This window comes from Haliaeetus leucocephalus, unplaced genomic scaffold (assembly GCF_000737465.1).
Source record: "Haliaeetus leucocephalus isolate CR32 unplaced genomic scaffold, Haliaeetus_leucocephalus-4.0 Scaffold139, whole genome shotgun sequence".
Taxonomy (NCBI): domain Eukaryota; kingdom Metazoa; phylum Chordata; class Aves; order Accipitriformes; family Accipitridae; genus Haliaeetus; species Haliaeetus leucocephalus.
Genome location: NW_010972575.1, coordinates 687,864 through 704,625, shown reverse-complemented (window position 1 = coordinate 704,625; position 16,762 = coordinate 687,864). Strand labels below are relative to the sequence as shown.

The 16,762-nt window shown below is 37.6% G+C and overlaps 1 protein-coding gene across 1 annotated transcript in view; it reads right to left on the bottom strand.

Moving 5' to 3' along the window:
- The window catches only part of KDM4C (lysine (K)-specific demethylase 4C), a 271,840-nt gene that overhangs the window by 254,955 nt on the left and 123 nt on the right, over positions 1–16,762 (bottom strand). Inside the window, exon 2 of the mRNA XM_010586055.1 lies at positions 2,488–2,652. Coding sequence (XP_010584357.1) covers positions 2,488–2,631 — 144 coding nt within the window. The 5' untranslated portion in view covers positions 2,632–2,652. The remainder of the gene's footprint in view (positions 1–2,487; positions 2,653–16,762) is intronic.

Sequence of the window (16,762 nt, the reverse complement as noted above, 5' to 3'; positions counted from 1 at the left end):
GGGGGGGGCGGGGGGGTGGGGGAAACACTAAGAGTAAGGATATGAAGATGACAGCAATATTACAGAAATTTTAAATTTTACAATAAAGGCAAAATTGTTTCACATTCTTTCCTTTCAGTCTTTCCTAATGTTACTATGTCCTTTGCTCTCCTCAGGACATCCTCAATGGCTCTGCCCTTTTCTCCTACACCAGTTACACATGGAGGTTTATTTAATTGCTGGATGGCAGGAAAGGAAGCAGAACCAGAACCAAGATAAGGAACCAAAACACAACTATGACTGAAGCCATATTTATGTCTCATAAAAATCTGAAGAATATTTCCAATAAGACTTCATTACCTCTTCACACTGCCTGCTGGCTGAAATTTTGCAACCAAGAATGCCAAGACATGGAAAACTCTCCCTTTCCAGATATCCTAAAGTTCACATACACAAATGACTAGTACACTGGGATCAAACCATGACATATTTTAGTCCCACAGTTAATCTTAAGTATACCAGCAGCCTCAGAGGAGCACCTAGCACCATGGATCAGGAAGCTGCTGACCAGCATTCCCAGCTGCTTCAATCCCTGACAGAAAAGAAAAGCAGCAGCGCAAAAAAAAAACTGATGGAGAGTAACTGAAGCATTTATTTATTATGAATATCTCAGAAATAAAACAGAAGTTTGCAGAGGCTTTTTAAGGATTATAGTTCATTTTTTGATGGTACACATCCAGAGAACTGTCAAAGAGGTAAACAGATACACAGTTTTTAAAGGAAAATGAAATGTAAGATACTTTTCCTTTTTTTTTTTTTTTTTTCCCCAAATTAAGAAGCTTCTGGTTTTGAATACCATTGAATGAAAAGATTAATTGCAGTCTAGGACAGACATAGCCATGATAAAGAGCATATCACAAATATTCTTCTTTTTAAACAAAACTAGTTCTTTTTTTTTTTTTTTCCCAAACATATTACACACTAATCCTGGCTCATATAACAGCTTCCTCATATAGCCAGAGAAAGCAAGGACTACAATTTATGCATACCTGTCTTTGTTTTATACACAACATACCAAAGAAAGCAAGCATATGATATGTGAATAAACAAACTGAAATAGAAGAAAATTAGTCTCATCTCAGTGGCTGGTCATAAGGCACTTTCTATTTCTTTGGCTAGATCCCCATGAAAAAGGATTAGAAACTACCAACAGTTGAAATAAAGCTATTTATATAAGCAATATGAAAATGAGAGGGTTTTTTAATGTTGAGTCCATGTACAGAATCCACAGAATGATACATAGCTACAATCTCCTGCTCATATACATGTTAATGGTGTAAATCTGTTGAGCAACAGATGTCACTATGATGAATTTGCTGTTATGTTTACTGTTCAAGATGAGAGGACTGCAATAGTTCATCCCCACACAAAAAAATAGGTTCCATAATATATCCATAATATAGTTGAGTAAGTGGAAAATTCAGCTCAGGCTTTCCTCTGTTGTCTATTTATCCCATTTCTACTCCTGTTTGCAGAGAAGAGTTTGAAAATGACCTACATGTACTCCACCCTCATAAATCAGAAAGCAAATAAACTATAAGGTTTTCAAAGTGTGTTCAGTTTGGGGAGTTCAAAGGGATTCAATTTTGCTTTGTTTTACAGGAAGCAGGGAGTGGGCCAGGGGAAAGCAAGGATTGCAGGTTTTGTTTCTCAATTTTTAAATGTCTTGACTTTGCAACATTAGCTTAAAAACCCAGTGATGAAGACGGCTATTCCCACTGACTACTTGCAATAACTAAGCTAGGCTTTCTAGACCTGCACTATGTCCTGATGGTTTGAAAAGTGGCAAAACAAATACTGCATAAATACTTATATGATGTAGCACTAAATTACATCAAACTTAATATCTGACAATCAATCTCCATTAGGGGACAAACACCTGCTGTAAAACCCTGGATATACCATTGTTCGAAGGGCAATTCAATGGTAATTAATGTACCTCCAATACTCATTAATAAAAGATAACATGATTACCATTAAAAAGAAAACAATTTTCATTCAAACACTGCATCACTATCTTCATGCATACATCCATTGACTGTAGTGGGATTATTTGCTCCAGTAAAGTTATACACAACCCTAGAAGACCGAGTTCAACATCTGATAAATCAGGACTTTCCAATTTATACTATGAACTCCCTAATTTGTTCTGATTTGCCAAAAACTAGCTTAAATCTGCCTTAAGATGAGATCTTCTTTCACTATCATAAACATGGAAACAATTGACAGTTAGAGAGAAAACAGTATACATCATCTTCATTAGTTTGCATGAAACATCAGAGATACCAAAAAGCTCTTTCTTAAAACAGTAACAGAGCAGTATCCACTCATTGAAAATCATTGGGAAAAAATGTTAAATACCAAAAAAGTCAGTTTTGCAATCAGCAAAATACAGATACTGGGAAAACATATTAGGAACAATTTTCCTTCTACATTGTAGATGTTTACCTTTGCAACTCCAGCCCTATGAGCACCTTGTGATTCCATGTATGCTAAGTATTTGTTGAAATCCCTGAATTCATCCATCGAAGGCCTAAAAGTCATGATTTTGCAGCTTGGGTTTGAAGGACTATCTGAGATGACAGCAGCCATTGTGGTTCACTTTCAATCCAGCTTTAAAAAAAAAAAAAGAAAAAGAAAAAAAATAACATACACTGAAGAGAATAATCTGTAAAATAAATTCTGAGATTCATGTTGAATTCTTGCTGGCTGGGCATGAGAACCGGAAAAATCCCCTACTTAGTATAAACACTGCTTAGCAGCAGCTGAAGACATCAGTGTGTTATCAACATTCTTCTCATACTAAATCCAAAAGGTAACACTATACCAGCTACTAGAAAGAAAATTAACTCTATCCCAGATGAAACCAGGACAGACATATATGTTTGAAACAGGAAAAGAGCTTCTGAAATCCTCTACCCATGCTAGTATAAAAGGCACAAAACACATGTTTACTTTTTCTCCCTCCTCCTTTAAAAATACTCAGCCTTCACCCAGCACGAACACTACCATGAGTGACATTTATACTGTCCAGTTCATGCCTCTGGTTTTATGGCACCTTTCCTCAAGTTAGCCTTTAACATCATAATAGCATGTTCCTGTGTTGACCCGTCTGCAAGTTACTGCATTTCTCTGTCTAGGGATTTACATTACACAGGCACAATCCAGAGTAACAAAGCTACAAATTTGATAAAATATCACTGTTCCCAGTTAGTATACAGAGAAAACTGATTACTCACTTCCCACTCACACTGCAAACAGAAAGAAAGAGCACCTGGATTTCCTAACTCTCACGTCAGCAGTTTAACAGCAGAACTATATTAACCCTTATTCTCTGAAACCTCTTCAACAGAAACAAAGCATGCAAGTGATACAAAGGAAGACAATAAGTTTCCTCTTATTTCCATTTCTACACTGAGGATGATTAAAAGTTATATTTCTGTTTCATACTAAGACGCAGTACTCATGAAAGGACTGATCATTTTAACTTCAGCAGGTGTTACAATTTCCAACTATACATCACCATGTGCCATCTATTGTTGACAAAATTCTTCCTTAACCTTACAAAAAAAGCTCATCCCAGAATACAAATAACTCAACTGTGACTAGCTTTTTAGTGATTTTGCTTTCCTGAGCATCTAGTTTAACTCATTCCTCATTTTCTCCATCTGCAAAATGCCTGCAATAATGTTTTCTTTGCCACACAGCATAAGTTTTTTTGTATGTCACTGTATTAGCCACTAATTTCATTAGCTTCATGACCCTTCTAGCTTGATATGAATCACTGCACAAGAAAGCTGTATGTGCAAGATGCCTTTAAGTCCTCCCATGCTTTACTCTCCTACTGGTATTCCAACATTTAGCCTGCTTTTTGTGTCATTATTTTTTCTCTCACTTTGCCTGCCCATTTCACTCAGCACACCACTCTCCATTCTTAGCACTTAAGATTTCTTTTTCCACACTCCCACCTTCAGTAAAATCCTATTCCCCTCCCTACACTACTGTCCAACCCTATTTGAATTGAAATTAATGATACTTCTGTAACTCTTGCATTCCCAAAAATCAGTACCATTTTAATTTGGGGGTATTTTAGCATTTAAACTATCAAGTCCATATAGGCAAACACACCTCAACATGTGAAAGTGGGATAACTTCCTTCAGCAGTAAACAGCTGGCTTGTATAGAAGACACCCTTCATTTATTCCCATCCATTAGAAGTTCCACATATAACCTTGCTACTGTGACCCATCACAGGAAAATGAAACTTGGATTTATGACCACAAGTGAAGCTATGCTTTTCTTCATTGCAAAGTGCAATAGACAGTGCTTACGATTTATAATGGTTCACTGACAGTAAAGTGACACTGGAAATATAATCAAACAGGATATTTGATTCCTCTGCACAAAATCAGATTTTAGGCCTTCACCTAAAAATATATTAAATAAGTATACACATCAGTGAAATACACATATACACATACATACACACACACACCACCTCTAAAAAACAAACCCTCTGCTCTTTCTTCATTGGGAAAAAGTGTAATAGTCCTTCATTACTCATCATTCTACACCTTTCAATCCATTCCATTGACTGCATACAAGATATCCAGCAGTCAGTAGTTACTTCATCATAGCATACAGATTAACATCCTTCCCTCAACTCTTCTAGTATTCTCCAACATTGTCAGTGCAGTTTTGGGGGGCTTTGCAGGGGAGGAGGAGCAGAGAGAGAGAGAGAGAGAGAGGAGTTAATTCATTCTTTGATTGGTTTGGGGAGGGTGTTAAAAGCAGTTTACTTCAGCATCCACTTACAAATTTGTCTTTTACATCACTAATATTCTTTCCCTTAGCGGATAGAGAGAAACTTTTCAGAAGCATGTTTCATCCACTTACCTGCCTAGTACCAAGCCCAGTGTTCCCAAACCAAACCAAGCATTCCTAAAGGACTAGCTTTAATGAGGAGTGGGAGAGGAGGGCATACTGCAACAGCCAATAGTTGGAATTACGTTTAGTTAACCAATAACTCAGTTCCTCACCACTTCAAGGTCTCTCAGACACATACTTTTATCTAAGCCAAATCAGAGCAACTATTTCTGCTTACAACAATGCGGTGTTTGTAGACAATACAAAACTGGGAGGATTGGCTGATACACCAGAGGGTTGTGCTGTCATCCAGAGGGACCTTGACAGGCTGGAGAAATGGGCTGACAGGAACCTCATGAAGCTCAACAAGGAGAAGTGCAAAGTCCTGCACCTGGTGAGGAACCACCCAGGGCGTATGGGGTACATGAAGGGGGCTGGCAGGCTGGAAAGCAGCTTTGCAGAAAAGGCTTTTGGGGGTCCTGGAGGACACCAAGTTGAACATAAGCCAGCAATGTGCCCGTGCAGCAAAGGTGGCTAACAGCATCCCAGGCTGCATTAGGAGGACTGTTGCCAGCAGGTCAAGGGAGGTGATCCTTCCCTTTTAGTCAGCACTGGTGAGGCCACACCTGGAGTGCTGTGCCCACTTCTGGGCTCCCCAGTACAAGAGAGATACAGAGGTACTAGAAGAGAGTCCCTTCCAACCTCCACAGTTCTCTGATTCTGAGCTATTCCTACCTGCTGCTGTAAGTTAAACACTGCAGCTGCACAGGTAAACACGCAAAGCCAAAGTTACAGCTATGAATTAATATTAATTCTGCCAACTCATACATGTGCACAGTGCCAGACATCACCTTCCACTACGTCACAGATGATGCCCATTTCCAAAAGCAGTTATATAAATTGCTTTACCAATTAGCTTAATCAGTTTCTATGTAAATGTATTAAATTAAATCATTCATATAGAAAGCCAGTTTCAAAAGGAAATCTAGTATCAACCTTTTTATCCTAGTTTTGTCTGTGGCCACAAAACATACACAAGCACAGTGCCTACATGTGTTCCTAGAAACCTGAGGCTCTGTCTTCCGTAAGTTTTGTAATTAAATTTGTCTAAGATAAAGGGTTATAAATCTGAAAGATAACTGATTTCCTACATTCCTCATGAAAAGGGGTAAGGAGACAAAAAAAAAGCCACATCCAAGTGGTTCAGCTACAAGAAAAGCTGCAAGACGATTTTGGCTAGTGTCTGATTTCAATCACCAGGCACAACAAACTAATTATTGCATAAATTAGTATGATAAAAATTCCTCTCTGCCAAGACATTTCACCAAAACATCAGTTTTAATACCTGAGCTACTTTAAAAACAGCAATGCACCAAACAAACTGAATATACCCTACCACTTAGCCACGATGAAGAAATTAGTTAATTTAAAGATTGTTAATCTAGCTAATAAACGGTGATTAAGTCATGCTAACTTCCACAATCAGACATGCCAGCATGCTTCCCTGGCTGCTAGATTGCTAAAATCCTGTTTGCAAAACATACCAAAGTAAAGATACTAACTAGATTATTTTTTTTACATCTCTGGACATCTCTGGAACTGAGACAAGGCTCAAGCATATAACTGAATTGTACTATGATGAACTTGAATCTGTACTGCAAGCAAAATTAGTAATTTTCAGCTAATCATGAAGACATCTGCATAGCATTGGAAAGGCAGAATTTTTGCACAGCTTTATCGGAGTGTGAAAAATACAAATCCTCTTTCACAGGATCTTTTTTCTACCTGCTTCCATGAATCTTAGGGTCCAGGTCCCTGTCCAATGACCACACAGACCAGCCAGTTATGTTATTTTTGGTGGAAATAAACTCTCTGATCCACGCTTGTGATACCCTTCTTCCTCAGTAAAGGACATCTTCTCATTAACTTACTGGGTAAAACAGCTCTTTGATAAGCACAATCTTTGTAAGAACACTCCTTGAGCAGATTCTACTATACAATCTCAGTAGTTTAGGAAGCAGAAAGATGATAGAGGCTATGCAGTACTTACTGTGCTAGAAGTCCATATACTTCTTATCAGACAATGCTATTCATTTTATGATTTCCTAGTAATTTAACACCTTTACAGCTATGACCTATGAGTTGAGACTTCTTAAATTCATTTCATAATTGTATTATTGCAGCATTGTTCATTACACTTGTCAGTCTAAAACAGTAAGCACCAGTACTGAGTGACATGGTTTAAATTTACCACAAAAAGCAAAGCTATGCTGTAAATCAGTTGGAAAATGCTGGCCTTCAAATTCAATTCTATTAACTTCTAACACACCATGTAATTCTCTCAAGGACTTTGTGGAATTCAAGAGTCCTGCATACTTTCTCCCACCAATTCCTACTTTTGCCCTTTCTTTCACATGCAAAAATTCAGTTACACCCTACCAAATCATAAAACAGGGCAGCATAAAATATAGTCAAGTGTAAGAGTTAAAAGGCCTTCAGAGGTTCTTTTGCAGACAAGAACATAGCTACTAAGATGCCATTCTAAAGTAAAATCCACACTGAAATCATGCTATCACTGTCTTAACTATTCCACTTAGGGGTATACATAACTACCTGTTTTGTGATGTTAAAGAGCAGTGCAAGCTGAGAAATAAAAAGTTCTAGAGTTTTTATTTACTACTACACAATGAGTATGTGCAAGACATTAGCAAATACAAAGTCATAGAAACAAGGGCACTATGTCCATTTAGGCTGCACATTATAAAATAGAAAGACAAGCAGTATGTAGAGAGAGATTTTCAACAGTTATTTTAAATGTCTAATATCAACATTGTAATCAGCCATTTTCTGCCCCCCTTGCAAGACAGTACTGCACGTTGACAAGTTTGCCCATGACTATCTAGAAAAGCAGTTGATAACGTGAATCAATGAGAAGACATACTCCACTCAAATTAGCATGCATTAGTACTTTGCATAACGCTGAAAGAAAGAAGCTTTTTAGCTAATCCTCGGAAAGCTTTAGTCAAGCAAGCTCAAGCTATGAGCCTGATCCAAGAAACTGCAAGGCCTGCCCATAGAACTTGAATTTCTTGGTGACCAAGTAGTTTGCCTATGTCTTGAAACATGTCTGATTAAACAGCGCAAAATCTAGATAAAATGCAAGCATGTAACTTGTCCACAGTTGCCAGCTAAAGAGCCAACAGCTGTGTAAAAGAATCTGGTCCTCCTTTTAAAAAGTTTATAGCCAGTGTCAGGCCCTGCCAAAAGACCTTCAAATCATCAGCCAAGAGCATAGTAATGCTACCTTTGTCTTAATACTACAGAACTGTAAACATGAAGTCAGCAAAGTTTAATCATCCACATCTATCAGTATCTATCACATCTATCCACATATATCAGTATGTGGCCTGAGAAACCTAACGAACCTAATTCAAAATGTCACAGTACAACACTAGAAAAGCTCATATACTCACAGCAAGATGAAATCTCATTAATGCTACCAGTATTTATATAATCCAAGATGCAAATGCATTTAACCAGTTAGGATGACAGGGGGAAGTGCTTTTTAAACAAATTCTGTAATATTTAAATTACACAGCTTGTACAAGCATAACAAACTTGATATTTTGATAGGTACACTAACTACCAGAACAAAAAGGTGATAAAAGACTACAACAAACTTCTCAGAAGCTGCCAAAGCAAAAGAAAAAAACAGGTAAGAGAGGAAGAAAGAAAAGAATAACTTCCTGCATGCTTTGACATTAGTAACTAAGGCCAGATATGGAAAGAGTTAATTACCTACATCTACAGAACAGCAGTGTACCATACTACAATGCTTGATCACACACTTTATTCTGCATGATTGTTTAGTAAGTGCAGAATCTACAGGATTGTTTCTTCCATATCCTAAGAAAAGGAAAGGACCTCTATACCTCACCACAGCTAACTGAATCTTAACTATCCTAATTAGTACCAGGCAGCTACAATTTCCAGCCTGCCCTGTCAAAACACTGGGCTGCTTTTTGTAATGCCTATACCTTACCATATTGTTAAAGCTGTCAGGATACTAAATATAATTTATTGGCAGAAAATTATCTGTTAAACACCATTCTTCCATGCAGAATCCTCCATACCCTCACAAGAACACAGAATATATTATCCCCAGAACTGGAAAACATCTTCCAACTTTCATATATTTGACAGCTAATAGAGAAATCCAAACTAGCAATTATGTTTAATCAAATTACAAGCAAGGCACTGATTCACACAACTAGAAAATACTCGTATGAAACAGGATGAAACACACCAGAAAAACAGCATGTGTTAATTTGCAGTTGGTCAAAATGCACAAAGAACCGCAGTCTTCACTATATGAAACCAACTTTCAGTTATTACAGTACTCTCTCGCCACCTTAATAGTAAGCTGTCGCATCTCCTCTGAAGGCTATCCACTTCTCACTTGTAGTGTAAAATAACTAACCAGTACTTCAAGTTCCACCCCTCAGCAGCAGAAACCAAAACTTAAGCTACCCAAGACTTGACACAATTGTTCTTCCAAACATGCAAACATGTGGGAGGCAGCTCTTGACTGCCAAAGGGTGCCCACTTTGGCCCCTGTACTGAAAGCACTGCCAGACAACAAAGGACAAAAAAAACCACAGCCTGCTGCATCTGCTCTGCTATACACAAAAAGGTTAGCTAACACGGAAAAGCACTAAATAACTATAGGTCATTTGTGTCATACCTGCATCATAAAATAAGTGCATTCATATTTCGGAAGATCAGATTATTTTATTATTTCTGTGTGTTCAATATATAAAATATCAATGTCCACAAACTTTACTCAACAACCCAAATTAAACAAATTACACAAAGCAAGCTCCAGTAAATGAGAAAAAGAAGGAAGACAGGAAGAATAAAGAACAAATTTTTGAAGGTCATCACTTCTCACAGATAAAACACACATTTTTCCCTTTTTCTTTTCTCGCAAGTTTTCACCCACACTAACTATGGGACAACAAACATTTGAGGAAGGATTAATGCATCCTGAGAAATTTTTTTTTCAAATAACTAACAACAAGAAGATAAACTTGTCCAGAGAAAGGCATGCACAAAACACCGCAGCATTTTGTTGAGGCTTATCTGAAAGAAAACACGAAACAATCTATTTGAAAACACTTGTCAGATACAAGAGGTTTCAATTGAAAACAAGACAGAGCACTCACATTCTAAAGTACTACCCAACATTTTTTAGGAATCATTCAATAAAAACACTTTATTGACAAAACTTGAGGAAAACTACAGTTTTTTCCACTAACCTCCTATTTGCAGAGTCTGTTTTGCAAAAAATGTAAGAAGTTTGTACAACAAGCTCTGCAAGAGCTGGAAAGGGAACAAGCAGTAGAAAACCAGGTCTTAATCTATAATAGTCTAAGCAGCAATTTTATTTACAACCTAAGTAAAAACTCCATAAGCTGATCCAGTCACTTATTTTTACCACAGACATGGGTAGAGTCACTTCTGCATTTTCCTACATCACTTTTAAAAAGTTTTTAGCATACTCTCTAAGTAGGTACCATCCAACTCCCTATATTGTTTGGTAAAGCAAATTCAAAGATGTAAGATACCACAACAGTGCACAGTTCATGACTAGCTACAGGAATGACTTTCAGGTAATTGGAAACCTAAAAGCATAGCTTGCATGTCCAACTGTTACTGAGCATGCAAATAGTTAATTCTCAATGTAATTTGTTTTGCAAACTTATGTTTGAATTGTTCCTTTAATAACAGTAAATGTGCATGCAAATTATGTCTGCCTAGTTTATGTACCTGGCTTAGAAAAAGATCCTATTTATCAGGAATTCCAAATCTGTTTTTTATGTTATTTGATTGAATTAACTGTTAAAATAAATGCATGGGCCACAATGTTTTTTATTTGTGATACAAGACATTTATAAGCCAGATCTCATGGTTAGGCATGTATTCATCAGGTACCCAGCAGTCATCTGGAAGAATCAATTAAGTTTAAAAATGTTAGGAGTATTAAAGTATTCAAATCGATTATAAAAACTTAAGAAACCAGGAATCTGGATAAGTAGCCATATTCTGAAGTTCCTAAATCCATCTCAGTTTGAATATAAAACTCTAAGTAGTTTGACAAACTTGAAATGAAGTTTGCATTTCTATGTTTAGTACTACCCTTACAGTAATTATTTCCAAAAATACAAAAATGAACCCATAAACATTGAACTGAAAAATTACATGAATTCATTTCATAAACATTCCTCTCCCACACCAGGCTCACAGCATGCAAGAACATCTTGAAATAACTGATAAGCAAGGAGTGGGGGGGGGGAAGTATTTTTCTCATTTTTACTTGCAACCCATGTTTCAAGAGTTTTTTCTTCCTTTTTAATGAAAACACAGGTATGAAATCCATAGTCCCAGTTGGAAGCAGCATGCAACAGCCTTCAGCAACAGCAATAACAAGTCAGACCAATCAAGTTTCCAGTTGCTAACAGCAAATATCTAGAAAAAGTTAAGTGTAGGGGTAGCTTATAACTATCCTTTTGCAGAATACCATCTCAGCCTTCAGCAATGTACAGATTATGGAATCCTTAGACAGAGAGGGTATTATTGCATTTTGTGGACTCTGATGGATTTTTTTGCCCATGATTCTAAACCTTTGTAGGCCTTTAACATCCAGAACATCTCATGATAAAGCATTCCACAATCAACGACATGCTAAGCGATATATCTCCTTCTGTAAGTTTTGTATATTTCACATTTTAGTTTCATCTGACATCTCATGTGCATACTGGGAACAGTTACCTATCTGCTTCTATGTACCTTCAGACCACACATGAATTACAGAACTCTATCATGGTCTCCTGCAGTCACCTCTTTTCTAAGCCGAAGACTCCTAGTCTCCTTGCAGATAATCCATTCTGTACTTCTCATTGTCATTGCATCCTATTTCTGGATCTTTACCAGTTCCAGTAAATTACTTTTAGTCAGGCAAAAGGGGTACCAAAGCTGTAAGCACTATTCAAGATGCAAGTAAACCATGAATTCACACAATGGTGTAACAACATTCTCAAATTTGGGTGTAGTCCTCATAGAGACCAGAAAGCAATTTGGCCTAAAACTCAGTTTTAAAAAAGCTATTTACAAGCACCTAGAAGTTAAAAAAAAAAAAAAAAAAAAAAAACCAACTTATTGCTAATACAGCCTATACTATTGCTGGGGATACAAACAGCAGGTGGTGAGTGTGAATTGCTTCCTGATTAAGCACTTTTAAACAGTTCTGCCAGGTCTCTCATTTCTGCCAATACGCATTTCTCAAAAAAACTCCCTAACTATATGGCACATTACTAACTAACTGCATTTAAAGATCTCCTCCCAAAAGATACTCTTATACCCTGGATTTCACAACTCCTTAACATCAAAACACACATTCTTTTCGGGAAATGTATAGTAACAGTGATAATATTTTTCACAAGCAATCACTACATGGCAAATCTGTTCAGATGCAGAACAAGGACAGGACAAAAAAAAAAAAACAACTGTAAATTAGTGTCTAAGCTGAGAAACAGAAATATGTACTTTTCCCCCTTAAAGCTGCTTCTGGCACACCTGAAACTGTATTTCTCCATCTGTGATAAGGTCTAGCTACTATTAGCCTTCACAGTGAGCATTTCCCCTCTCAAAAAGATTTTGCAATTCAAAGATGTCACGCAATTCCCCCACCCTTACACCTTGTTCTAAATAACCATAGACCCAATACCTTGTGGCCAGGGAAGAGCCATGCATGTCTTGTCTTTCTGCTCTTATGACTGAAAGTACACACACTGAAGTGAACCACAGGACCAAAAAGCACATGCACAGTATAGTCATACTGCGCTTCTGTGGTCTGCTATAATGCTCACAGCAGTGGAGAAAGCATCATTTGCTCAGCTCGCATGACCAAAGCCTCCTCAATCCAAACTGATCACAGGCCACTGATATGGCATATCATTTAATACCAAAGGCAGACCACTTTAAAATGAACTCACAAACTGGTATCTGGGAAACACGTGGCTGTAATCCACAACATTATAACATACAAAAGGAACAAGAAGAAAGAATTGACATTGTGCCTCTGTTGAACTTGCAGCTCTAGCACATCGTATCACTTTGCAATGCAAAAAGTTCAATGAAAAGTAAACTATATAGCTAACATTTGTACAGCAGGAACCTGTGAAGATTTGTATCTCAATAAATCCAGAAGATACTTCCACAGGGACAACAAAAGAACATTGTGAGCTTAGAAGTTTCACCAACTCAAACATAAGCCGTACCTACAATCTGAAGGCCACAAATCAGTTAAGAAAAAGCTTTTCCTCTATTATTACCTAATATTTGTCCATATTTTAGACATTTTTACTGATCTCAGGTTTGAAATATTTGTCATCACTTATTCAAATCAAATACTCCAAATACTTCCATCTGAAATCAAACCCAAACATGAAGAGTTTGATTCCTAAAACTTAGGGAGTTTCTTAAACTCTTTTTTTCTGTACACCTTTATTCATAGGTCAGTTTACAGATTTCTACACATTTCTGCAATTTTAATTTTAGTTTTAAATCAAAATCACTCTCTTTTTTTCAAAAGAGTTTACGATTATAAACAATTTATCCAGCTCCAAAGCCATAGGTTCATTTACTGTTTTTGCAACTTAGAAATTATGTTTTAAGCAAAGAAATAAACTGTGAAAATGAAGCAAAACCTGACTCAGCACAGTAATTTGTCACACAGCATCTATTATGAATAGGAGTACTTATCTAGGTTTTCTTAGACACAAACTACCTGCTAATAACTAGTATCTTAATTTTATTAGAGAAAACCCAGCAAGAAATCATAGGTCCACTAAGCTACATCATAACAGCCTCAGTCAAGTGATTCTACATTTTGCAGGCAAAAATGTCACACAGGAACTGGACCATTTTTGTTTTGTGAAACTCCCCTATAATATCTGCAACAGTCAATGAAGTATCCTGTCATGTCTAAAAATCAGAAAGTAAAACTGATTAGACACCAAATTTTTTCAATATTCAGTCTTCACAAGAAGATGTGTTTTAAATTTTAACTCTTGCAATTTCAACACCTTAAATTAAAAATCCTGACAATTTTTCTAATCTGTTGTTTACATATACTGTCCCCAGTTTTTAGGGTATACTGTCCTAAGTATACTGTCCCAAATATACTGTCCTGCAAATGTTAGATGTAAACAGGAATAAGGATAAAAATGAGTGCTTGCATAACTCCGTAGTAGGACTACTCACACAGACAAAGTTAACAACTTAGCCACTATGGGTAACTCCACAATTTTAAGCAAGTGAAATAAAGTTGGAGCAAAATGCAAGCCTACAACAGAATGAATTATGATATACAATGCCACATAAGAAACCGGAAGTACACCCTAAATCCTTATATACCAAAAATACAATATGAGTTTATAACGCACTCTGGACTTCGGAACAGCAAATTGTTATGAACACCTTCATTATGTGATTTGATTACACAACAATTACCATCTTCCAAGTATAAAATACTGCATTTCTTAAAAATATCTTATGAGTCAGTCTATGAATCTAAATGAAAATCAAGAAAAGAACACAAAACATCACTTGTTCATTTTGAGATATGAAATATTAAGCTATCCAGTGACTATGGATATTTTTTCTAGTGAAGTATTAAAATCTTAACATTTCAGAACAACATCTTTTGAACCATTCATGTGATCATTCAGAGAACTTGAAAATATCTGTATTAGCAGAATTAGAGTAAAACATGCTCTCTTTGAAGCTCCGTGTATACTAAAAGCGTGTTTCAAAATGTATTTTGGGGGGGGGGTTATTTATGTTGGGGGGCAGTAGGATAAAAATACCACCTTCATGAAACAAATTTGACCACAGCTGAGACCACCATATACCCCATTCACATTCTGTTCAGCATCATGCTGAAGAAACACATCCCAGGAAGAGACACCTGTAGGAAAAAACTGAAAACTTCAAAGTGAATTAACTGCAGAACTAAGACATAGACCAATCCAGAGCTGTTTAAATAGAGGAAGTCCTAAATCTACTCAATCCAATATTTTTTAATAAAGTTAGGTATGAAATCACAGACTTTTTTTTAATAATTATTGTGCTTGTTCATAATTGCTTAGGAAGATTCTAATAATTAGCACTCGACAACCTAATTTTCTGGTTTGAATGCATTACTGTGGTAATTGTGCATTTAGATTTGGTGCAGAACTGCCTACCTGATTTGTTCAGAAATCAGGCCAAGAGATAAAAAATTCTGTACTCAATACACATCAGTAATTAAGGACTAAAAATTACAGGACTTGAATCTGGTTTTCTGTTTCATCATATTTACCATTAAAAAAAAAAAATTAGAGACCAAACCAGGTTGGTTGTTTTCTGACTAAAGGTTTTCCCCTCGTATACACTGGCTCCAACTCTGATCGAACAGCTATTTAATCACGTCCGCATATTTGGATGAGAAATACTGTTTCCTGGGTCAGTCCCTAGAAAATAAATGGCTCTTACATCTGCATCTGCACTTAGCTAAAAGAAAACCATCAGTTGCCAGCAATCAATACCATCAGCACCACTCCAAACCAAAGTTGAGAGTAAGATAAGCATGGCTCCCAGTGGTTCATCTCAAGTACTGAAAAGGAAATCATGCCTGTGCTTTCCATTGTCTTGTGTTTGGAAGGTGCTTTTTTGAAGCAATACCATCAGCTAGTTATCATAGTACAATGAAAAATATGCGTAAAGCCCAAGACAAATTTTATACAACAGTCATTTTCATGTTCTCGGTTCATGAAGAACGTGAACAAAAAAATACTGTAGGATAAAAAAAAATAGCTTGCATTAGGCTGCCAGTAAGTTTCTTTCTCGCAGAAAGTATTTCAGCTTAGAAAACTGCTGGTTTAGTAGCCACCAGGTAACTTTTGTTGCTGCTGTTGTTAATGTCTCAGAAAAGAGTGCAGAGAATCATAAATCTGCAGCTTAATAATACAAAAAGTAAATGCCGTTTACGCTCTGAGCTAGTATAAACCTTTAAAAAACACAGGGACACCTAGTATTTTTCCTAACACAGTTCACCTAGCAGAAAAAAAATATTTTTGCTTTTCAGATTGCCAGTTAAAATCAAGTACAGAAGAGAGAAGGCTGACCAATGGAAGACTATTAACATGGCATAAAGCCCTGACCCCCGAAACTGGCTCCGAAAGGGTGGAGCACTCTAACCACCGACAGACCGATGTGGAACCGACGCTTAACTGAGTATTTTACTCGGAAGACAGCTTCGAAGTCTTTTTCTAACACTTTACAACCGTCAACTTCCAGCAACGCCTTAACGACACGCAGAAACGAACGAGCTGTATCGGCGCGGCTGTACTTTGCAAGAAAAAGAGGCTGCTCGTGAAGTCCGTAGCATTTCATCAAAGCCCAGAGAGACACGGAGAGAGGTAACGCTGTAGCCTGCTCTGTCCACCCGCTTCGAACACCCGGGGAAACCGCCTGACCTCTCAGGTGGAGAGCTTCCACCGACCGCCCTGACCCACAATCGCCGGCCACAAGCGGGAACACGAGACCTGTTTTTCCGACACCTGCCGGTTTCGTTTCCCCGGCCCGCTCCCAGCCGCCATCCACCTACTCGCAACGCGGAGCCCCCGGACCGGTTCCCTCCCGGCCGGGCCGGGCCGGGCCGGGCCCCGACCCCTCACGCACCCCGGCGGGGAGGGCTTGCCGGGCGGCACGGCGGCCGCTCCGTCCCTCGCACCCGACCCCCACGGCCTGCCCC